This window comes from Chlorocebus sabaeus, chromosome 18 (genome assembly GCF_047675955.1).
Source record: "Chlorocebus sabaeus isolate Y175 chromosome 18, mChlSab1.0.hap1, whole genome shotgun sequence".
Classification (NCBI taxonomy): Eukaryota; Metazoa; Chordata; class Mammalia; order Primates; family Cercopithecidae; genus Chlorocebus; species Chlorocebus sabaeus.
This window is the reverse complement of record NC_132921.1, coordinates 59255887-59279386: the sequence shown is the minus strand read 5'-3', so window position 1 is coordinate 59279386 and position 23500 is coordinate 59255887. Positions and strand designations below refer to the sequence as shown.

At 43.7% G+C, this 23500-nt stretch overlaps 1 protein-coding gene across 9 annotated transcripts in view; it reads right to left on the bottom strand.

Moving 5' to 3' along the window:
* The window catches only part of ANKRD29 (ankyrin repeat domain 29), a 63397-nt gene that overhangs the window by 26164 nt on the left and 13733 nt on the right, over positions 1 to 23500 (bottom strand). For 3 of the 9 annotated variants that reach the window (XM_007974448.3, XM_007974447.3, XM_007974445.3), the window contains exons 2-6: positions 23089 to 23207; positions 20216 to 20314; positions 12854 to 12952; positions 7691 to 7789; positions 3507 to 3605 (exon numbers count right to left, since the gene is read on the bottom strand). In XM_007974448.3, coding sequence (XP_007972639.3) covers positions 3507 to 3605; positions 7691 to 7789; positions 12854 to 12952; positions 20216 to 20314; positions 23089 to 23207 — 515 coding nt within the window. Of the gene's footprint in view, positions 1 to 3506; positions 3606 to 7690; positions 7790 to 12853; positions 12953 to 20215; positions 20315 to 23083; positions 23208 to 23500 lie in introns of those variants that run through there. The other 6 variants (XM_073006419.1, XM_073006421.1, XM_073006423.1 and 3 more) reach the window with 5 other exon arrangements.

Here is a 23500-nt window from a genome sequence, read left to right as displayed (position 1 = left end):
AGTAAGGTGGGTGAGTTGAGTTGGGAAAATATATGTCAAGGCATTTGGTTAATAGAAAAATAGAAATAGCCACCTCAGCTAGTGATTAAAAAGGTTTGACTCATATCAACTCAACTTGGTGAAGATACATGGAAATAAATGACAATGAATTTTTAGAGCGAAATCTGTATTTCAGTGATCTCTGTGACTCTTGACCCTTTGGCTTAGGACAATATGGAAGGAAAATATTTTTTCAAGTTTCAAATCAAGAACATAGTCTTCCTATTGTCTGGCTATGACTAGCTTTGGGATTATGATTCCTCATCCCAAAGTACTAAAAAGGTCTTCATTTAGTTCTCAGTGATAGAGTTACAAAGAAAAGTCATTCCCACTACAGTTCAGATTCCCTGAAGCTCATATCAAATGTCAGCTGAGTAATTTCAATGTAACTTTGTCAACATCCTATTACAGGATACCATAATAAAATGGTAGGGCTTCACAGAATGGCAGTGCAACAATTACAAATCAGATTTAGCCAAAAGTATTAGGAAATTAAACCACGCAGGTATCCTTGTCCTCATTTTGTAAATTCAAGGATTTTTCCAATAATGACTCAATGTGTCAGCTGAGATTTCAGAATAAAACATTGGTTTCCAAATGCTCTACCTATAGTATATTTTACCATGTGCAGGCCATTTTAATAGAAACTTTTAATGAGACTTTTTTTTTTAAACCTCCTTATAACGTGTGACAAAGTCAGCCAAGACTGGTATTACTTTTATCATACGCATGGCACTGTTTTCTTGGAACGGAATAAATATGCAGAGTTTACACTTTCAGAGAAGACGGAACTTGAGCTAGTCTGACCTGGATAGATAACAACCTCTAATTATAAGCTCACAGTAGGTAATACAAATTATTATGATTTGAGGGCACAATGGGGTATACTCTATAAAAAGGAAAAATTCCACTGCCTTTTTTTCCCCAAAGCAATTCTTATTTTATAAGATACCCTTTTCCTGAATAACAATTCTTTCAGGGCTGAACTCAAAATAATTCAAAACAATTGCATTAGATGCAGTCTTTAGAAGGTGTAGCACTTGCTCCTTGACCAGAGGGAGGATCCCTGCACTCAAAGACTAGGTCATCCACTTTGACCAGGTTATCCTAACTCTTGAGGAAGAAAAAACAGCTGTGGCGTGTTGTGGCTACTGTTGCAATGTTGGTTTACTCTTTAACTTCTTGGCTTCAACATCACTGCATGACTCATTTTAGATTTAAGTGGGCAGGGCTCATGCAACATTTGAAATATAATCTCTTATATCAGCTTGGATTTTTACAAATAGTACTTTAGGCATATAAAGAATAAAATTCAAAGTGCCAGAAATTATTTTGGAAGGATGTACTAATAGAGAGACTTGATAATCTTGATAACCTCACATTCTCAGTGGTATCTTCAATTATGGCCCCAAGATCAAACTTATGCAATATAAAAATAACCAATTCCTCTTACTAATTTTAGTAAAGTGAAGCCTCTGATTCAGAATCAATCAACAATAACACAATAAGAAGGACCAATACGAAAAGATTAAACTCCAACCCTCAAAAGTCAACTCTAGCCGGTACAGAAGTAAAACTTTTTTTGAAACTGCTTCCTTTTCCAGGAGTATTCCTGGGGCCACCTAAGAAAAACTTTACAACTCTAAAAATATAACCTTACATTGATAGCACTGTCTGGCACATGGTAAGTACTCAAGAAATACTGATTGAATGTTGAATAAAACAGTTATTTAAAATGTGGGCATTTGAAGAGATCATCAGGCTCATCCTGCTCAGTCTCCTAATTTTCAGTGATGAAAGTCAGGCCCAGAGAGGTTGATTCACTTGTTCAAAACCACACAGCTCAAATTATTGGCAGAGATGGATCGAGAACTCTCTGACCTCAAAACCACTTCGCCTTCCTAACCTCAAACCACTCTGCCCAAAGGCTCTTTCTTTTTCTCAGGCTCCTTATGTGCTTGGGCTTCTAAAGACCAAAGAAACCTGTGTCCAAGAGCTCAGACCAACCTTGAAGTCCTCATAGCTATTCATTATGTGAACACAGAGAGGCATTCCTGTATCAGGTCATATTACAGCGGAGATGTGCCTGGGTATAGAATCAGCTTGACTTTTCCCTAGGAAACTACCTTCATAGTAATGTTTCCTTAATTTGAAATGTTTTGTTAAAAATAAATTAACCTGAGGCCAGGCATGGTGGCTCACACCGGTAACCCCAGCACTTTGGGAGCCCAAGGGGTGCAGATCACTTGAGGCCAGGAGTTCGAGACCAGCCTGGGAAACATGGCTCTCTACCAAAATGTATCTCTACTAAAAATACAAAAATTAGCTGGGCGTGGTGGTACACACCTATAATCCTAGCTATTTGGGAGGCTGAGGCACAAGAATCGCTTGAACCCAGGAGGCGAAGGTTGCAATGGGTCGAGATTGTGCCACCACGCTCCATCCTGGATGACAGAGCAAGACTGTCTCAAAAAAAAAAAAAAGAAGTTAATCTGGACAAAAATAGTACCTACACAAGAGAAGCTAATTATAATACTGTACATTTGGAAGGTTCTTCACTGTTTATAAAGTGCTGCCTGTATAATCCTGCATTTCTGTTCTTTTTTAAAATTATTACTCTTTTTTTTTGAGACAGAGTCTTGTTCTATTGCCAAGACTGGAATGCAGTGCTGTGATCTCAGCTCATTGCAACCTCTGCCTCCCAGGTTCAAGTGATTCTCCTGCCTCATCCTCCCAAGTAGCTGGGATTACAGGCATGTGCCACCACGCCTGGCTAATTTTTGCATTTTTAGTAGAGACAGGGTTTCATCATGTTGGCCAGGCTTGCTTGAAACTCCTGGCCTCAAGTGATCCTCCTGCCTCAGCCTCCCAGAGTGCTGGGATTATAGGCATGAGCCACAGCTCCCAGCCTACACTTATGTTCTTTTAATATCAGTTAATTGACTTGCTAGATGGTAGCTTGCTGTTGGTAAATGAAGTCTCAACAGTATAATAATTGTGAGAGATGAAGGTGCAGAACCTCCTAATGATTCCAATGCCATGGGCTCCTCTTTGGCTTGGTGGAAGAACTGGTGGGCAGGTAGTAAGGCAGCATTATCAGCAGGGGCCAGGCTACCCGACCCACATCTGTTTACCTAGTCCCAGGCCAGCCTGCACTCATTAGATCGGTTCAGCCATAATTCGTTTGCATAGGAGGTGGCAGTGTGTACTTGACCTCAGACATCAAACACTTAAGTTTTGAAAGTACCGAACTGTGTTGTCAGCTTGGTTTCACAGGCTTTCAGGTCAGCTCAGAGCATACAACAGGAGATACCCTACTCAAAGGTTAACTTTTCATCACAGAAACAGAAAAGTTTAAAGGATGCCTTGAACTTACTGGTTATCTCAGGTATGTGCTGCCAGGGGACACCCAGCCCTCCCTGCCCCATGCTCCATGTGCTTGGGCAAATGTCAACAGTGGACATTACCTGCCTTGGCTGGTTGACTTTTGCTCCTGAAGCCAGCAGTAATCGAATAACATCCAAGTAACCACCTTGGGCAGCTAGGAAGAGGGCAGTGGCTCCATCCTGAGAGAGAACACATTAAAAGCATTAAAAACATTATCTTTCACACTTATTTTAAAAGAAATTAGGGTGGGCGCAGTGGCTCATGCCTGTAATCCCAGCACTTTGGGAGGCCGAGGTAGGTGAATCCAGGAGATAAAGACCAGCCTGGCCAACATGGTGAAATCCCATCTCTGCTAAAAACACAAAAATTAGGCTGGGCACGGTGGCTCACGCCTGTAATCCTAGCACTTTGGGAGGCCGAGGCAGGTGGATCATCTGATGTCAGGAGTTCAAGACCAGCCTGGCCAACAGGGCAAAACCCCATCTCTACTAAAAATACAAAAAATTAGCCACGCATGGTGGCGGCCACCTATAATCCCAGCTACTCTGAAGGCTGAGGCAGGAGAATCGCTTGAACCCAGAGGCACAGGTTGCAGTGAGCTGAGATCGCACCACTTCACTCCAGCCTGGACCAAAGAGCAAAACTCCTCCTCAAAAAACAAAAAATCAAAAAACAAATAAAAATACAAAAATTAGCCAGGTGTAGTGCCGCATACCTGTAATCCAAGATACTCGGGAGGCTGAGGCAGAACAATCTCTTGAACCCAGGAGGTGGAGGTTACAGTGAGCCAAGATTGTGTCACTGCATTCCAGCCTGGGCAACAGAGTGAGACTCTGTCTCAAAATAAATAAAATAAAATACATTAGATTTAAAATATACACATTTAATATAAGTTTCCATCTCCATCTCTTTGTAGGTTTCCACCTTTTTGTCAATGAAGAGCCAAATGATAGATATACAAATCCCCCAAACCTCATTTTTTAAAAATTTCTTTTTAATGTATTTTTAAATTTCTACAAAAAAAATTGTTTTAATTAGCTGGGCAAGGTGGCATGTGCTTATGGTCCCAGCTACTTGGGGGCACTGAGGCAGGAGGATCACTTGAGCCTGGGAAGTTGAAGTTACAGTGAGCCATGTTTGTGCCATTGCACTCCAAGCCTAGGGAACAAAGTGAGACCCTGTCTCAAAAAAAAAAAGAAAAAAGAAAAAAAGAAAAAGAAAAAAGAATTGAGAGTAAAAGGTGTCCTTCTAATTAGATCTTTCCTACCCTTTTCTCTTTCTTGTCCCCTTATCCCTGTTCCCCAACATGAGAGTTCTGCAAGAATTAAGATACAATATGCAGCTGGGTACGGTGGCAGGCACCTGTGGTCCCAACTACTCAAGAGGCTGAGGCAGGGGGATTGCTTGAGCCCAGGAGTTCAAGACCAGCCCGGGAAACATAGCAAGACCCTCTCTCTCTCTCTTTTTTTTTTTGAGACAGGGTCTCCCTTTGTCACCCAGACCTGGAGTGTAGTGGTGCGACCACAGCTCAATGCAGCATCAACCTCCTCAGCTCAAGCGATCCTTCTACCTCAGCCTCCTGAGTTGTTGGGACTACAGGCATGCATCACCACATCCAGTTAATTAAAAAAAAAAAATTCTAGTAGAGACAGGGTCTTGCTATGTTGCCCAGGCTGGTCTCAAACTCTTGGGCTCAAGCAATCCTCCTGCCTCAAAGCACTAGGATTACAGGCATGAGCCACCACACCCAGATGCCCTGTTTCTAAAACAAAACAAGACAAAACAAAACAAAACACAAAAAACAAAACCCCGGAAGACGTCTTCAATGAAACTGCCCTAGAAACCATCTCCACAAAGTGTTTCTCTGCCAGCCCAGCAGACACCAACACCACCTAGAAACACAAAAAAGCACTCCTGCATAAAGCCCAGAGCAAGTGTCCCTTTTCCAGTGCTCTTTAGTTTTCTTCTTAACTGAGTATCTGTGCCTTCTGGGCATTTCTGTTTTCTTGGACACATATCACTGGTGCTTTCGGCAGATGTACGGCGCAGCTGAGAGCATGCATTTTCCTTGGATGCTCCCTTCAGCCTGACAACATTCACAGCGCAGGGTGAGCTTCATTGTTTTCAGACCACAGTGGAAAACCAGAGCACACCCTAGAGGAAAACACCTAGAACCCAGCTAATTACCACACCTCCCGTTGGGAACACTAACCTCGAGCAAAAATATAAGACACGTTTCCCTGCAAGTCCAGCCACGTGTGTCACGTGGAGGGTCCTGGATTTCCAGTGGTGTCAGCTGAGCTGCCAAACGGCCCTCCAGGCAATCATTAAGAAATTAATCAGCCTGTACAGATTTTCAAGCAGATGTTTTATATGGGGATAAAATTTTCAGAAAGTCTACCATGCCCTTAGCTGCTGAAAACTCTCAGGAATTTTCTTTTTCTTTTGTTGCTTTTTAATTTTTTTTTTTAAACTCTCAGGAATTTTCCAAGATGAACTACCCATGCATTGAATTTTTCACTATGCATTCCAAGTTTCAGTTCTGCCCTGCCCATCCATATTTCAATTATTTTAAAGAAAACATTCAGATTGTTTGGGTAAAGGTAAAGGTCTTAATATAAAATGGAAGTTATAATGCATGAAATTTCTTGAGTCACCTTAAAACAGAGATGAAATTACTATGGAAAGGGGCTTTTCTTTTCCAAACACTTTGGCTTTTCCTATTCAATGTGTGTGTATATATATATGTACTACACATTCTCAGATATACTTTATCTATATATAGCCAAAGACATATCTAACTTTTGGACCTGTGCTTCTTAGGGTGGCTACATGTGAGAAACACCTGTTGCCCAAGCTGTGCCTTCAGAGACTCCAGTTTTGTTGGTCTGGGGTGGGCCTCAAAATTGGTATTTTTTTAAACCTCCCCAGATAATTCTAATGGGCAGCCAGAGTTGAGAATTGCTTCTTTAGATCATTATCAAGTAATTCAATCATTCTACTGGTAATGTTGCAGGCTCAAAGAGTGTTACAGATTTTGAAGTGCAGAGGGTGAGGCTAGCTGCTATGAATTTCAAAGAGGCCTGTGATTTGTCAGGGTTAACCATGTAAACTCTGGAAAGGGTGTTCAAATGGAAAAGTTCACACCTACACAGCTTATTACACGTCTATGAAAGTACAGTGCCCCAGACATAAGGGTTAAATGCCTAGCTGTAGGACAGCCTAAAATACAGTTCCTAGATCAAAAATTCCTAGAAGTAGGAATTTTTCCACGCTTCACCATGAGACTGTCAAGTCTATTCATCTCCCTATATTCTGTTTTTTCCTACAAAACTGGAGTAATGTTTGCCATAAATCCTATGGCATTATAGTAACAATCAATTGAAAGGCCCTTGGGTGATGTACTAATTGACAGCTGCAAACAGACCCGCACTAGCAGTGGATGCCTTTCACAGGTCAATGGAATGCATATATTTCACAGAGGTCTTCATCCGTCCAACCTCACTTTTCTTCCAAATACCTTCGATTTCTCCTCTTTGTGCCCTTCCTCACAAATACTACAACAGTATATTTTTCATATCCAATGAACACATTTAGAAAAATTTTGTATATTTTGGTTTTCAGCAAGTCCATATGCTGGGCTTTGTGGTTTGTCATGGTACGAATAAGCATCACATGATTTTCGAAAGTCTTAATTGCACAGGTACATGAAATGTTTCATCTGCACAGCAAACAGATTTAAAAGGGAGAACAGAGATGGGTAAATAAGATAAATGCTTTCTTTTTTTTGTGGCAGGGGACAGAGTCTTGCTAAGTCACCTAGACTGGAGTGCAGTAGTGTGGTCTCAGCTCACTGCAACCTTCACCTCCTGGGTCAAGCGATTCTCCTGCCTCAGCCTCCTGAGTAGCTGGGATTACAGGCACCTGCCACCATCCCCAGCTAATTTTTGTATTTTTAGTAGAGCTAAATATACAAACACCAGCACGTTGGCCAAGCTGGTCTCGAACTTCTGACCTTGTGATTCACCCACCTTGGCCTCCCAAAATGCTGGGATGACAGGCGTGAGCCACCGTGCCCGGCCAATACATGATTTCTATATTTTAAAAAGCCCATCTGGTCCATTACATATTTTTCTCTTGACTCAGACCAAAGTCCTACTGTCCACTACAATATTTTTGAAGTTGGCATTTCTGGCATCTGAATTTAGACTGCAATTTTGTGTGTGATGAGAAATGTCCTGATGTCCCCCTGAAATGCACTCACATAAAGTTGGTCATGGATGTTTGCTCCGTGCTTCAGCAAGGTCTCCACCACCTGCATGTGCCCGTACTGACTGGCAGCCAACAGGGCGGTGCCCCCGTCCTATGGACACGCAAAACATAAACACATTAGAGGTGGCGCAGGCACATATTTCACCAATCAGATGCTCCTCACATACATAGAATTTAGGAAGAGAGTTTTCCCAAAGATAATAACAAACTCACTTTCCCTCTCTTTTTTTTTTTTTTTTGGAGAAGGAGTCTTGCTTTGTCTTCCAGGCTGGAGTGCAGTGGTGCGATCTCGGTTTACTGCAATCTCTGCCTCCTGGGTTCAAGCGATTCTCTTGCCTCAGCCTCCTGAGTAGCTGGGACTACTGTTCCAGGAGTTCAAGACCAGCCCTGGAAACACAGCAAGACCTTGTCTGTCTCTCTCTCTCTTTTTTTTTTTTTTTTTTGAGACAGGGTCTCCCTCTGTTACCCAGACCTGCAGTGTAGTGGTGCGACCACAGCTCAATGCAGCGTCAACCTCTTCAGCTCAAGCGATCCTTCCACCTCAGCCTCCTGAGTTGTTGGGACTATAGGCGTATATCACCACATCCAGTTATTTTTTAAAAAAATTTGTAGTAGAGACAGGGTCTTGCTATGTTGCCCACGCTGGTCTCGAACTCTCGGGGTCAAGCAATCCTCCTGCCTCTACACCACCATGCCCGGCTAATTTTTGTATTTTTAGTAGAGACGGGGTTTCACTATGTTGGCAGGCTGGTCTTGAACTCCTGACCTCAAATGATCCACCTGCCTCAGCCTCCCAAAGTGCTGGGATTATAGACATGAGCCACCACGTCTGGCCTACTTTCCCTCTTTTATCCCTTTTACTTTTTCTTTATAATTATGGCAGAGTTCATCCTAAGGACATGATTATGTTGTATATGTGGGCAGCTTGCTAGAGATGTATTACAGTTATTTGACCAAGTTATTTATTATGAATTAACTTAGAAAATTCCTGTGCCAAATGCAGAATCATCTATTTGCTTCTCAATATGAGAAATACAGAACAGAAAGTCTGTAGCAAGTCTTGTCAGTTCTTCTTGGAATCATCAGGAAAGCCTCCCAGGGCTTCTGGCCAGAGACTTTCCGGGCAAACACCGTCTTCTCCCTGTGATGTAACCCAGTGGCAGACCACTGAGATTAAGGAGTTTTTACGGGGTAACCCTCTGGGGCCATTGCCCTCATGGGACAAGACCTGCGTCCATTTAAAGAGTGGATAGCTATGGCACATTCTGTGTGTCTCTCACTATCCTACTTAGTGTTTTCCTTTTAACATGTGCCAATTTGTCCAGGTCTCTTTAAAAGTGAGGCCCTAAAAACAAAGCGGAAGCCTGAGCAACATGGCAAAACTCCATCTCTACAAATAATACAAAAATTAGCCAGGGCATGATGGTGTGCGCCTGGAGTCCCAGCAACTTGGGAGGCTGAGGTCGGAGGATTGATTGAGCCTGGGAAGTGGTGGTTGCAGTGAGTCAAGATCACACCACTGCACCCCAACCTGGGTGACAGGGCGAGACACTGTGTCAAAACAAACAAGCAAACAAAGTAAAAAAAAAAAAAGAAACCAACTAAGCAGAGCACTATAAAGTACGTGTGCTCTAATGTGGAATGGGATATTCCTGTGTTCCCTCTACTCTACTTTTATCTCTGCAGCCTAAATTAGAAAGAGCTTTTCTACCAACCACATCACACTGCTGACTCATTGAGTTTGTGGTCAACTAAAACCCTTAATGGTTTTCGTCAGGTGCTACAGCTAAGGCATTCTCTTTTCCCATCTAGCGTTGTTGAGTTGTTTGGCTCTTTGAACTGGGCATCTGAGCTAATTATAAGTAATTCAAAAACACATAATCTGGTTATAAAATATGAATCATAAATATAAGATATTGTAGTTTCTAAATTTGGGAATAAGGTATTTGTTCAAAATACCTACTCATAGAGCCCCACCCTCAGCCCCGCCTTCAGTAGGTCTGGGGTGAGATCCAGAAATCTGCCTTTTGACCAGTCATGTGGGTTGATTATGTAGGCAGGTGGCAGGTGGGCCTCACGTGGAGAAACACTGCTATAAAAGGTCTCGAGTTCGTAGGCAGGTAACATCCTACTGGGCTGCAGGCTGCGTGTGGCTGGGTAGGGCTTCCCCAGAGGCAGGCTCTGTGGTGGGGAGGGTGCTTGAGATGGGCTTTGAAGAGTGGGGAATGGAGAGGAGGGAGACTGAGGGCTGATGGGAGACTAGGGGTAGATGGTGGTGGTGAGGAGGCATCACAAAAGTGCGTAACAGCAGGAATAAGCACCATTTCTAAGTTTTGTCCTGTCAATTTTCCTAGCTAATAAAGTAATAAATTTTCCTGCCTAATAAAGTAACAGAAGAGATAAAATATGATGATTCTCATAGATGAACTGCTGTTATTTTTGTTTGTATGTATGTGTGTATGTCAGGGTCCTGCTCTGTCGCCCAGGCTGGCTGCAGTGATACAATCATGGCTGCAGTAGTACAATCGTGGCTCACTGCAGCCTTGAACTTTTGGGCTCAAGCGATCTTCCTGCCCTAGCCTCTTGAGTAGCTGGGACTACAGGTGTACGTCACTGTGCCAGCTTTTAAAATATTTTTTACTGTTTTATAGATGGGGTCTTGCTATGTGGCCCAAGCTGGTCTGGAACTCCTGGGCTAAAGCAATCCTCCCACCTCAGCCTCCTGAGTAGCTGGCATCACAATACCTGACTAATTTTTCAAAAAATGTTTTATAGAGATAGGATCTTGCTACATTGCCCAGGCTGGTCTCCAACCCCTGGTCTCAAGCAATTCTTTCACCTTGGCCTTCCAAAGTGCTGGGATTACAGGTGTGAGCCATTAAAAAAATTTTTTTTGAGACAGGGTTTCACTCTGTCACCCAGGCTGGAGTATAGTGGCGAAATCATGACTCACTGCAGCCTTGACCTTCCAGGCTCAAGTGATCCTCTCATCTCAGCCTCCCAAGTAGCTGGGACTACAGGCACATGCCACCATGGCTGGCTAATTTTTGTATTTTTGGTAAAGATGGGGTTTCGTCATGTTGCCCAGGCTGGTCTTGAACTCCTGGGCTCAAGCGATCTGCCTGCCTCAGCCTCCCAAAGTGCTAGGTGTGAGCCACCATGCCCAGCCTCTTATATTTTATAAAACACAGTTTTGGGGCATATAGATTTAGTAACAGTGAAAACAATTGTTGAAGCAAAGTTTTGATGACAGGATCATTTAAAACTGAAAGCCTTTCAGCCCTCTCTTCTTCCCATGAAAAGCTCTTGATTCCTGCAGCTGACCTAATGGAAACCTGTGGAATTGCTCATCCTGAGTTCTATGTTCCATGAATTTTTGAGATAGTACAATCCGGCTCATGTACAAAGGCTTTAAGCCAGTATTCGCTCATTAACCAAGAAGAGTGAAGCAGCCATATGGTCACTCATGATCGTTTTGACCTTAGTTCAAACAGTTGATATTTAGGTTCATAGGACTTTACTTTCTATTTTTAGTTACATCACTTTTATAATAGAAAATAAAATAATGTGTATATATATAGTATTACTGTATGTTATACTCAGTAAGTTTGGAGGCATATACATAGTACAACAGAAGGTTTCAGAAAAGACAAAGCCTTATATGAACTTACATCTACTTAATGGTTAGAATTTTATTATTTGATTTATTTTTAATTTTTTTGAGACAGGGTCTTCCTCTGTGACCCAGGCTGGAGTGCAGTGGCATGATCACGGCTCATTGCTGCCTTGACCCCTCGGGCTCAAGTGATCTGCCTGCCTCAGTCTCCCAAATAGCTGGGACTATAGGCATGTGCCACCATGCCCAGCGAATTCTTTTTTTTTTTTTTTTTTTTTAAATAGAGATGAGGGCTAGCTTTGTTGCTTAGGCTGGTCTTGAACGCCTGAGCTCAAACTATCCTCCTGCCTCAGTTTCCCAAAGTGCTGGGATTACAGGCGTGAGCCACCTTGGCCAGCTCCAGTAGTTACCATTTTAACAGAAAAAAAATCTCACTGGAAACTCCCTTGATATCTAAATAGTCCACAAAAAGGATTAACTAAGAAAACCTAAAAGTTTCCAACTTGTGCAAATTTTCAGAAATTTAAAAATTATAACTAGGCTAGAAATGAGCTGACAATTACAAAAATCTTATGGAAGTTCAAATTCTGCTACTACAAAATATTATCACGTAAAATCATACTGTGAACATGAAATTAATCTTTCTACATTATCAACTTTCTTATATATATGTCAAAAATGAAAATCAATTACTTTTTTTTTTTTTGAGACGGAGTCTCACTCTGTTGCCCAGGCCGGAGTGCAGTGGTGTGATCTTGGCTCACTGCAACCTCTGCCTCCCGAGTTCAAGTGATTCGCCTGCCTCAGCCTCCTGAGGATTAGGATTAGCTGGGATTACAGGTGTGAGTCACCATGCCTGGCTATTTTTTTTTTTGTATTTTTAGTAGAGACAGGGTTTCACCATGTTGGTCAGGCTGGTCTCGAACTCCTGACCTCGTGATCCCAATTCCTCAGCCTCCCAAATTGTTGGGATTACAGACGTGAGCCACCGCGCCTGGCCAATTACTTCTTTAAAGGAAGAACCACTATATATATATCCCAACTATACAAACTGTAGCTATGTATTATGTATTTCAGTGAGGATAGCTCATGAAAGTAAGCTGCCTGCTAAGCCACCCTCTTTAGAAATGTCTCAGATCTAGTAGGATCAGATTAATACTTCCAACAATTCCTATCATAGTATCAGAATTAATCTTAAGTGGGAAAAAGAACATGGAAACAGGGAAAATTAGAAAGCCATTGCTCCTAGTTACAAAATTTAGTGTTCTACAGTAGAAAGGTATCAGTGCAGGAAAGGATAGAAGTTATTCCCCATACAGTTTTCCAATTGTGAGCCCAGAGTAAAAATGTAATGTTTTGAATGGAACCCTTAGCGCTACCCTTGAACCATTACAAGGAACCTTGAGGAAATCCACTTACTTAGGTTTGAGAATCTTGTAAAAAGGGAAACACAAATGCGTACCATAGATGAGGAGAAAAGCAATACTCATGGCTGCTGAAATTCTTCAACATAACACAAAATCGAGAAGGTTATCTTACTTTGGTCCTAAATTCAGTGGATGCTCCAAATCCAAAGAGAAATCTCACGACATCATTATGGCCTTGCTGGGCGGCAAAGAATAGGGCAGTTGTACCTGACTGGGAGAGAGGGAGAGGCTAGTTTTGAAAGACATTTGGTTATATTACATTTGATTAGAACATCTGCAAAGAAAACAAAACAATATCCTTGCATAGAAACCTTCTAGCCTAGGAAGGGGCTAAATTTGAACAGATTCTTATTTTTTGGTCAGAGAAGTGACAGAAGGAAAGGAAAACTTTATCCTTAGTGAAATGGGATGAATGGTGGCTCCTCAAAAGATCTGTCCCCATCCTAAAACTTGTGAATATTATTTTCCATGGCAAAAGACGTGATTAAGTTAAGGATTTTGAGACGAGCTTGTCCTGGGTTATCTGGGTGGGCCCTAAATCTAATGACAAGTGTCCTAAGAGTGAGGCAGAGGCACTACTCACAATAGCTAAAATGTGGAAGCCACCGGAGTGTCCATCTATGGATGAGCGGACAAGCAAAATGTGATGTATCCATACAACGGACTATTATGTAGCTAAAAAGAAAGGAAATTCTGACACGCTACAACATGGATGAGTCTCAGTGACATTATGCTAAGTGAAATAAACTAGTCACAAAAGGCCAACAACTATATGATTCTACTGTGATATCTTTTTTTTTTTTTTTTTTTTTTTTTTTTTTTTGAGACAGAGTCTTGCTCTGTCACCCAGGTTGGAGTGCAGTGGCGCCATCTCAGCTCACGGCAACCTCTGTCTCCCAGGTTTAAGTGATTCTCCCAAGTAGCTGGGATTACAGGCATGCACCCCCACATCTGGCTGGGTTTTTTGGTATTTTTAGTAGAAACAGTTTCACTATGTTGACCAGGCTGGTCTCAAAGTCCTGGCTTTAAGCGAGCTGCCCACCTTGGCCTCCCAAAGTGCTGGGATTACAGGCACGAGCCACTGCACTCAGCCTACTGTGATATCTAAAGTTGTCAGAGTCCTAGAACCAGAAAGTAGGATGCTGGTTGCCAGGGGCTGGGGGAAGGGGAGTATAGGAAGTTATTATTAATGGATACAGAGTTGTGTAGCTCTACAAAATGAAAAGAGTTATAGAGATGGATGGATGGTGATGCTGGTTGTACAACATTATGAATGCATTTATTAAGACTGAACTGTACACTTAAAAATGGCTAAGGGTTTAAGTTTACATTATGTGTATTTTACCACAATAAAAAGCAATAAAAGTTTTTTTTCAAGTGAGGCAGAGGGATATCTGACCCAGAGAGAAGGCAATGTGACCACACAGGCAGGGACTGGAGAGCTGTGGCCACGAGGAGAGAGTGCTGATCGCCACCAGGGGCTGGAAGAGGCCAGAAAGCGAATCCCCGCAGGAGCCTCCAGGGGCAGTGTGGCACAGCCCACACCTTGATTTTCGACTTCTGGCCTCCAGATCTGAGAGAATAAATTCCTGATATTCGAAGCCACCCAGCTTGTGTTAATTTGTCACAGCAGCCCTTGGAAACTCGAGATATTTGGTATAGTGTTTGGTAAACACTAGCATTCATTAATACAGGGAAGAATTCAAATTACAACGTTTAGTGCCCCAGAGTGGAAGACTACTTGTACAAGAAGGAAAATAAGTAACTCACCCATAAACTTCTCCAATTGCAAGCCCAGAGTCAAAATGAGCTCAAAACATTTCTCAGAATGGGACATAATAACAAGAAACAGCCTGATTCTAAAATGTAAACTGATCATGATATTCTGAGACGGTTTTTAGCATCCTCCCTTCCTATCTACTTTTACAAGCCTACTCAAAGATTGGTACCCAAACCACTGTGTAATATGAGCAAAATCATGAACCATTCTTGTGGGCAACATACATCTTTCCTATAGAGGTACTCTTCACTTCTGAGCTTGGAGCTTGGGACAAAGCTAATACTACACCTTACCAGACACAGTGAAAAGAAACCCCTTTTTCCATAGTTTACCCAAAGCTGTTAAGGTGGTAGGTCTGGCTCACGTGTGAAAAGCTGAGGACAGCCTGGCCTATAAGCTAGTGATCATGCTTCAAACTTGTTCCTAAGGGCCTGGGTGTCTCTGTGAATATGTGTGTGTGTGCATGCATGTGTGGGATGGGAGTGGGGACAATAAGACCCACTGAGACAGGCAGGATCCACCCACTTGTTTGCCTGTTTTTAAATGTGGTCTAGAAAAAAAAAAAGCCCCTTACTCAAGCTGTAGCTTGCCTAGCATCTTACTGATTGCGGCGGTGGCCTGTCTGGAGCAGTGGCTGTGAAGATGCAGGCTGCCACAGGGAGGTACGGCTGGGGCTGCACGCTCCTCAGGTCCAGCGGGAGCTGGAAGCAGGTGGGAGCCCTGTCCCCTACTGAGTTGATGGGTGGGAGAGCCATGCCCAGCTGCAGCTCCAGTTCTGGGAATCCCTGTGCTCTCTGGGCCTGGGAAGCCCCCATTTCCCCCGCAGGCTTGGAAGCGCCTGCTCCTGCTGCCTGGCCTCTCCCCACTCCCAGCACCTGCTCCAGTGTGGAGCAAAGTTGTAGCCGAGCCTGGGTGCGGTCTGTCATGACCTGGTTAGGCAAGTATGTGCTTGAGGTGTGCGTGCTTGAGGTGGTGCTGACATGCCAGCCTTGACCCCGACCTTGGCCCCCTCCAGACTTTAGGTGCTGACAAGCACAGGAGGGAGGTCGAGGGGCTGAGGGCAGCCAGGTGTGGGCCTGTAGGCGCCCCTTGGCAGGAACAGCCTGGGTGCTGTGGATGGCATGTTGATGGTGGGAGGCAGACACGTTCCTACCCATGGTTTCCCATGGACCAATCAGCACACACTCCCTCCTTTCTGAGCCCATAAAAATCTCTGACTCAGCCAGATTCAAAAAAATGTCCAGACTACCAGCTGCTGGAAGGATCTACCCACTATGAGTCTCCTGTCCACTGAGAGCTGGACACACAGGTCAGGACTACCAGCTACGGGAAGGAGCTACATACTGTGGGTCTCCTCTCTGCTGAGAGCTGGACACAGATGTCAGGACTACCAGCTGTGGGAGAAGCTATCAATTTTGGGTCTCCTCAAATCGTCAGGATAACCTGCCTGTGGAAAGGAGCTACCCACTATGGGTCTCCTCCCCACTGAGAGCTGAACACTTGTTAGAACAACCTGGCTGCAGAAAGGAGTCACCCACTTCGGGTCTCCTGGGAGCTGTTCTGTCACTCAGTGAAGCTCCCCTCCACTTAGTTCACCTTCCAGTTGTTTGCATACCTCATTCTTCTTGGATGTGGGACAAGAATTTGGGACCTGCTGAATGACCCTGTTTATAACACCAACAGGGCTGAAACATGCCTTCTGCTCACCACATTGCAGGTGATGAGGAGAGAAGAGCTGTGGCCCTTCGGGAAGCCCAGACCTAGGGGCTCCCTGAGACAGGGCTACGATACCCTCTTTGGGGTTCTGCGATTCCTGGCATCTCCAAGCTTCCAGGCACCACTACATTCCCTGGTGCCTGCAGTAGAAGCCACTTGTGGTACACCTGGTCCAGCCACAGCCTCACACAGAGCTGGTGCCTGTGCCAGTTCCTGGAGCTGCCAGCCTCACCACAGCTGGCATGCCTGGTTGTGTGCAGTGGCTGGACCCCATGCTTGCTCACACACCTGGCTTGCCTTTGGCAGGTGTGGGATCTGGGCTGGTAGGGTGAACTGAGTGCAACCTGCTGGGCCAAGTGGGCAGAATGAGCCCAACGGGCCTGAGCAACACTCGGGCGGAAGGCGCTGCCAGCCATGGAGATTTCCTGCTGGCAAAGTGACACCCTAAGGATCCTGTGACAGCCAATCAGCAACCAAAGACCAACCACAATTCTCACTTTAGGTGGGTAGGGACTTCCTGGAGCCCTGCATGCACAGTTAGACTTAAACTTCAACTTACAGTCATCTCTTCCTTATCTTAATGCTAAAAATCACACCTGAAGGTAGAGATTTAAAATGCTAATCTTACATGCGATCCTTAAAAAAGCATATTGAGCTACTGTGCAAGTGCTACAGAAACCCCTCCTATACATGCCCCAATTAACCCTTCCCTTTAAAAAGGCCCTATAAAACAAACCCACATACTTCTCTTGGGGAGCAGCCAACCCTTTTCCTTTCCATAAGGGAACCTGGTTCCCTTATGCACAAGCTAAACAAACTTTCTCTTTGCTATCTGACAATCTCTCTTGACTTCTATCCTGGGAGATTATAAGAATCTAGGGTGCTGATAACACCACCACTGAGGGAGAACATGTAACACCTTCCCAGATAGATATAACCCACATCAGGCTGTGCTGTCAGCCAGACTCTGTCCCAGGAAGGCACAGGCATTGTGACCATTCACAGGGCCTTTCTGCCTGCAATGCAGGTGTGGTTTTCTCCTTGGTTCCCACAGAAATAAGTGGGAAGCATCCTCCCACTGCTTTGTTACAGTTGAGGATGCTGGGTTCCAGAAACCTTAGGGAATCAATAGTTCTAGAGGAAGAAACTTGGCTAGAATAGGAAAACTCCCACTTTCTCAACAGACATTAAATTGTGGAGACTACCAAAGGTCTTTTCTAGAAGTTGTTTCCTTAGCAAGAGAATTTGTTTTTCAATAGGCTTTCTTGACACATTAATTACATAAATCATTATTAGAGCAGTTTGAGTTGATTTTAGAACATACATACTACTATCAATCATTCAGTACCTCAATGCAGCAATCCATAGACAATAGGACCTAGACCTTAGTCTGGAATGTGAATAAAAGTTTTAAATATGTGTGCCTTACTTCAGGCTTCATGCCAACTGCATTTGCAGCTCCTATGCCTGAGAGGTATCATTAGCCAATTGTGGGTTCTTTAAAGCAATAGTGTTTCAGGAACATTAGCTTCCAGTTTGTCTCTCTAGCAAGCTCTGTGTATCTAGAGAGCTGACCTAAGCAGAGTGGCAGGTAGTTTTTCAGGAGACAAATATTCTGATATTGCAAAGTGGATTAACAATAGATCAAGGCAGAAATCTGCCATAGGAGTAAGTTTCAAAGCACTGCAAGGCACTCTTTCAGCTTCCAAAACTGGTACAGGAGGCTGGGGTCTGCCTTTGGCTTGGCAGCCCTCTTGCTCCAGACTGACACAGTCTCAGGAAATTCAGGGACTGCCAGGAACGTACACAGCACCATCATTTGAGCCACACAAGTTACCATTAAGCTGAGTACACTTTGGTAAATCTTCAAAGGCTTTTGTTCTCAGTGCTACGAGAGTTTTCATCTCCAAGATTAGTTGAGCAACTGGAACCACATGGATAAATATAAAACCATAGAAACCATAGACTGGCTAGAAATCAAATACTTCTCTCTTCTAGCTGCTTTTCTCAGTTGTTTCAGAGAGATTTTTGTGCATGTTGAATTTGTCCTTCAGGATAAAGTTTTTAAAGTAAACCAGATCTGGACCATATTGTTTTTATTAGAGAAAATCTGTCTTTAAAGTTGTAATAAACAAAGACCATAAAGCAGAGAGGAAAAATAAAAAGATTAAAGTAATTTTAAACTAATTCTAAATGGGTCCAGATACTTTCATCCCACAGGAAAATTAAGTGCTGAAGTGAAAATGGCCTAAAACAACGATCTAGTGTTATGGAAACTGCAACAAAGAATCTGTTTGTGAGAAGATTGCATTTGCTGTAGTCTCTTTATACTGTTCCTCTCAATAGACCAGGCCTGTTGATCCAGGGCTACAGAGACCCAGACCCAGATTCTGCATGTCACTCTTTCATGGTCCACAGCCAAGGCCTCCAACACCCAGACGGGTGGTGGGAAGCACATCCGGATGTGCCTTGGAACTCTATTTTTGAGTCAGGGTCTCGCTGCGTCGCCCATGCTGGAGTGCAGTAGTGCAATCATGGCTCACTGCAGCCTGTAACTTCTGGGCTTAAACAAGCCTCTAACCTCAGCATCTCAAGTAACTGGTACTATAGGTGTGGACCACCATGTCTGGCTAAATTTTTAAATTTTTTTGTAGAGATGGGGTCTTGCTATGTTGCCCAGGCGTATGTTACACCTGGAACTCTCGAGAAAGTCCTGAGACCTGACGTGTCTTAATTTGCTCCACTCAGAGGTGACGGTCCAGGCTGGAAGAATGAGATATACGATATACTGGCTTGACGGAAGTTTGGCTGGTGAATTGTCTTTCTAAAATGTTGCAAGGCAGGACCTGGGATAAAATAAGGCTGGACTGAGGAAAACCAAGTAGTTCAGTCTGGACTTGCCCAGGAAGCCCATCTCAGGTCTGAGTCAGTGTGAACTGAGAGGTCAGATGCACTCTAGGGATGATCTCAGCGTGTGTCTCCACAAAGATTAGTTTACCAGGTCCTACGTCAGCTTGGAAATATATGGAAGGAGCCTTCTCAGAACTGAGCCCCAAAGTATGTCAAAATGTCCTGGCCTAGGCAATCCCAGCACTTTGGGAGGCTGAGGTGGGTGGATCACGAGGTCAGGAGATCGAGACCATCTTGGCCACCGTGGTGAAACCCCATCTCTACTAAGAATACAGAAAATTAGCCTGGTGTGGTGGCACACACCTGTAGTCCCAGCTACTCGGGAGGCTGAGGCAGGAGAATCGCTTGAACCCAGGAGGTGGAGGTTGCATGAGCCGAGATAGCGCCACTGCACTCCAGCTTGGGCCACAGAGCGAGACTCCGTCTTAAAAAAAAAAAAAAAAAAGAAGAAAGAAAAAAAGGTCCAGCCTCCCTTCTGCCTCTCTAGATTAGACCAAGAATGGATCCTCAAGCAAGACCAAACTCCCAGGACTGTCTTCGAATGAAGTGTGGGAACAGGCTCACATTTTTGTCCAGTGTTGACCCATATGGCTTTTTTCAGGAGAGCTTATTTAATTCATGGCCAGTTACAGAGCAGTCCTTTGAAAACATGGTTTGGGGAGGATGATTGAGACATCCTAGCAAGTGAGTCTCATTACAAATACGCTGGTGACTCAAGTCTTCTAAAAATATAATGATCTATATGAAAATGCTATAAATCCTACAGTATCTCATCCCAAGGGAAGAATAAAGAACTGATTTAAGCTTGACAAAAAAAAAAAGTGTGAGTGTTTATAGGCAGGTGGTAAGAGGTTTGGTTACCTCAGATGTGCCCCACAAGGTACGCTCAAATGCATTATAACTGCTAGTATGTTGCTGGACCTCATTGTAGGCACAATAAACTCTTCAATGGGCTTTAATGTGGGAGAAAAGCAATGATGGCTCTTGTCCCCTATACCAGTTCACTGTTATGAAAACTTCAGATCTCTGAGCCTGGTCATTTTTCCTCAAGTAAAAAGCCTGACCTACCTCTCTCTGGAGATTGATGTCTGCTCCTTGCAGAACCAGTTCCCTCACACAGTCTATGTGGCCAGCATAGGCAGCAACCATCAGGAGTGTGGTGCCGTGCTGGATAGAGGAGAGACAGATGAACAGTTAGGCCACTGCTATGTCAGAGAGAAGGGTCCTAGAAAAGATGCTGCAGAGACGTCAGCTCCACTCAGAACACACCCAAGGGCAAAATTCCCTGCAGTGATGAAAGTGCTCATGAATAATCTCATCATGCAGCCTAGATGGGAAAAAGCAAAGCGACAAATTGCTGAGGTTGGAATTTTCAATCTAAAAATTCACTTACTTCCATTACCTTCAGCAGCACAGTCCAAAGGAACCATAGTTATTGCATTTTAAGGCAGCGATGATTTAATGCTCTCATTTTATGATTCCTATTAAATGATTCCTGAGTCAAAACATTGCTATTAATGCAAAAGAAAAAATTAAATGGTACCATCTGATTTTCTGTATTTAAAAGTCTTCATCTTCAAAATGATTCAGGTAAAGATGTATGGCACCAGGTGAAATGAGAGACTAGACAGTTGAGAGTCAGGAGCTGTGGGGGCTAAACCCAGGTGGCTGTCACTGACCAACAGTGTAACCTGGGCAATTTGCTCACAATTACTTGGACTCATTTATTTCATTTTTTTAAATGAGGGGTTGGATGGGACAATCACCAAAGTCTGTCCCAGCTCTAAGATTCAAGGACTTGAGGTGTACCATGTGATATGGACCCTTCTAATTGAAGTGGGCATTTGCAGTTTGACTTACAGTTGTTTTCAAGCACTTGAAATTCTTAGCTACCACCTCTGCATATTCAGCAACGTGCCGCTCAGAAGTGGACGACGAGAGAGACAGATGGCTCTGCACACAGGGCAGGCTCATTAGGTATAGGGTAATTAAGTGAAATTTGGAGGCTTCGTGTTATTTTCATCCATGGGATTTTGTAGGAAGGCAGTATTGCTGAGTAGTCACTGACAGTATGATCTTGGGCACATCATGTAACCCTTCAGTCTCATTCTCTTCTTCTGAAATATGGGGGAATAATAAAAGTATCCGCCTCATTAAATTAGGGAATGAGATAAGTCAGGCAATATGGTTAACACAGTAATGGTAGATATTAGTTCAGTAAGTGTCAGATATTAAAATAACATTACGATAATTCAATGTTAGGCTGTCATCTGGCTTTTGTTGACTTCTGCCAATGGCCATGCTAGTTTTGTGAAAGTCTTGTTGGCTTTATGTAAAAAGTACAGGTAAAGTAACGAAGTAATGAAAAGCTAATGGCTTCTTAGTGGTGCTCTATGGTATTTCTTTTTTTTGAGATGAAGTCTCACTCTTGTCTCCCAGGCTGGAGTGCAATGGCATGATCTTGGCTCACTACAACCTACGCCTCCCAGGTTCAAGCGATTCTCTTGCCTCAGCCTCCTGAGTAGCTGGGACTACAGGCGCATGCCACCACGCCCGGCTAATTTTTGTATTTTTAGTAGAGGTGGGGTTTCGCCATGTTGGCCACAGTGATAACTGGTGTTTCTGGTGTTTCTGCCCTATGGTTTTCCCACTATGGTGTAGGAACCAACCCCGTAAAACCCAAATAAGACTGAGATGGCCAGTTCACAGATGCCCAAGACCTGACAACAGCCCGAGTTCTGGCAAGGAACAGATGGTACATTCAAATTGGGATAATTGGAAGAAAGTGGAATAAAGAGACTATTAAGCTAAGGCTCGGGCATAGGGCATCTAGAAAGAACAGCATAGTACTGGGATTTAGGAACAGTGGGAGTCCATGACCAGCCGAAGCCTGAAGGTGCCAGGGCAAGGGAGTGGCTCCCAGGATGCAGAGAACAGCGGGGTGCTGCGGCCAGACAGAAACAGGGAGGGCGCTGGGCTCCCTGACATCCCTCTCCTCCCGCTCTCTGACTCCTGCAGATGCTCCTATGGGCCAAACACCACTGGAGGCCAGAGGGAAGTGAGTCTGCTGAAGCAGTACATACAGTTCAGACTGTGGGACTAAGAGTGAGAAGGGTGTGGAGTGGGTCTGGAGGTGTAACCAAAGATATCCTGTAAACCAAAGATATCCTGCCCTGATGCCCCAATGGGGCCAACTGGGGCAAACTGCTATTTCACTTTTGGGCTGGTGGTGGATTTCACTGAACCAAATTTGTACAATAAAAGTTGGAAATGGCACACCCTGTTTTTAGGAAAACAAAACTCCTTTGAAACATTTGTATTCAAATTCTAAAATCAAAACATCACTGCTTGCTCCCTTTCCTCACTGGAGGGCCTCTTGGTCCCCAGAGATGAGAAGTCTTGCTGAGGACAGAAAAATGATTGCCTCTAGCTGGGGATGGAAAGGCACTCTAAGTGGTATCTGCCGGTGGGCACTAGTATCTATTTTTGTTTTCCCTTTTAAATTGTCAATTAGTGTATTTATGTTTGCAAGAGGTAATGAAAGGATAAAAGCCCGGGGGGGAGGCTTCAATTTTTGTTTTCTCATCCTTGTAGAAAAAAACATAACGCCCACATCCATGGCAGCCCACTTGTGCTCTAAATTATCTCCATCTTTTCATGAAAGTGGTTGGCTTGAATTCGTTCACTAAACAGGCTTTTCTTCTTGTAATCTGCCAATTCTGATTCCCAGTAAAGTGCCTCTTTCCCTATTGTGGTTGCCTTCTGTTTTATGCCTTTGTTTCCTTTTCTTTCTGACTTCCCTCAGCATCTTTTTAAGTTCACCACAGTACCTTGGATGTTTTAAAAAGGATAAAGCAAGCAAACACATGAACAAGTAAATAAGCATCGTAAAGGGGAATGTATTCCTCTGCCCACAGACGCTGGGCATGCATCTACCGAACCATCGTACGCTGTCTCTGCAGTCCACGTCCACCCGGCCGCTGTTCAACAGCAGCTTCAGCAGCGCCAGGTTTCCTCTCCTGGCTGCCCAGAATGCAGCGTTGGCAAGTGGAGTTTCCTTCTGCAAGAACAAAATGAAACAGGATCTTAAAATTGATGTCAGTTAACATGACTGCTTCTATGCACATAGATAATAACATTCAGAAAGGAGAACATCCAGATGTGTTGTATCATTTGAAAGATTGCTCCTCCAGCAATAGACGAGTGTAATAACAGAATGAACTCTGTTGGATTCCAGACACCTGAGCCACCATAGGGATATGAAGAGCAGTGTTGTTGATAATCCAGCACTATTAATAACCTATTTCCCACTAATGTTCTCACTTTCCTGCCTCTGTTGTGTTTTTGTTCACC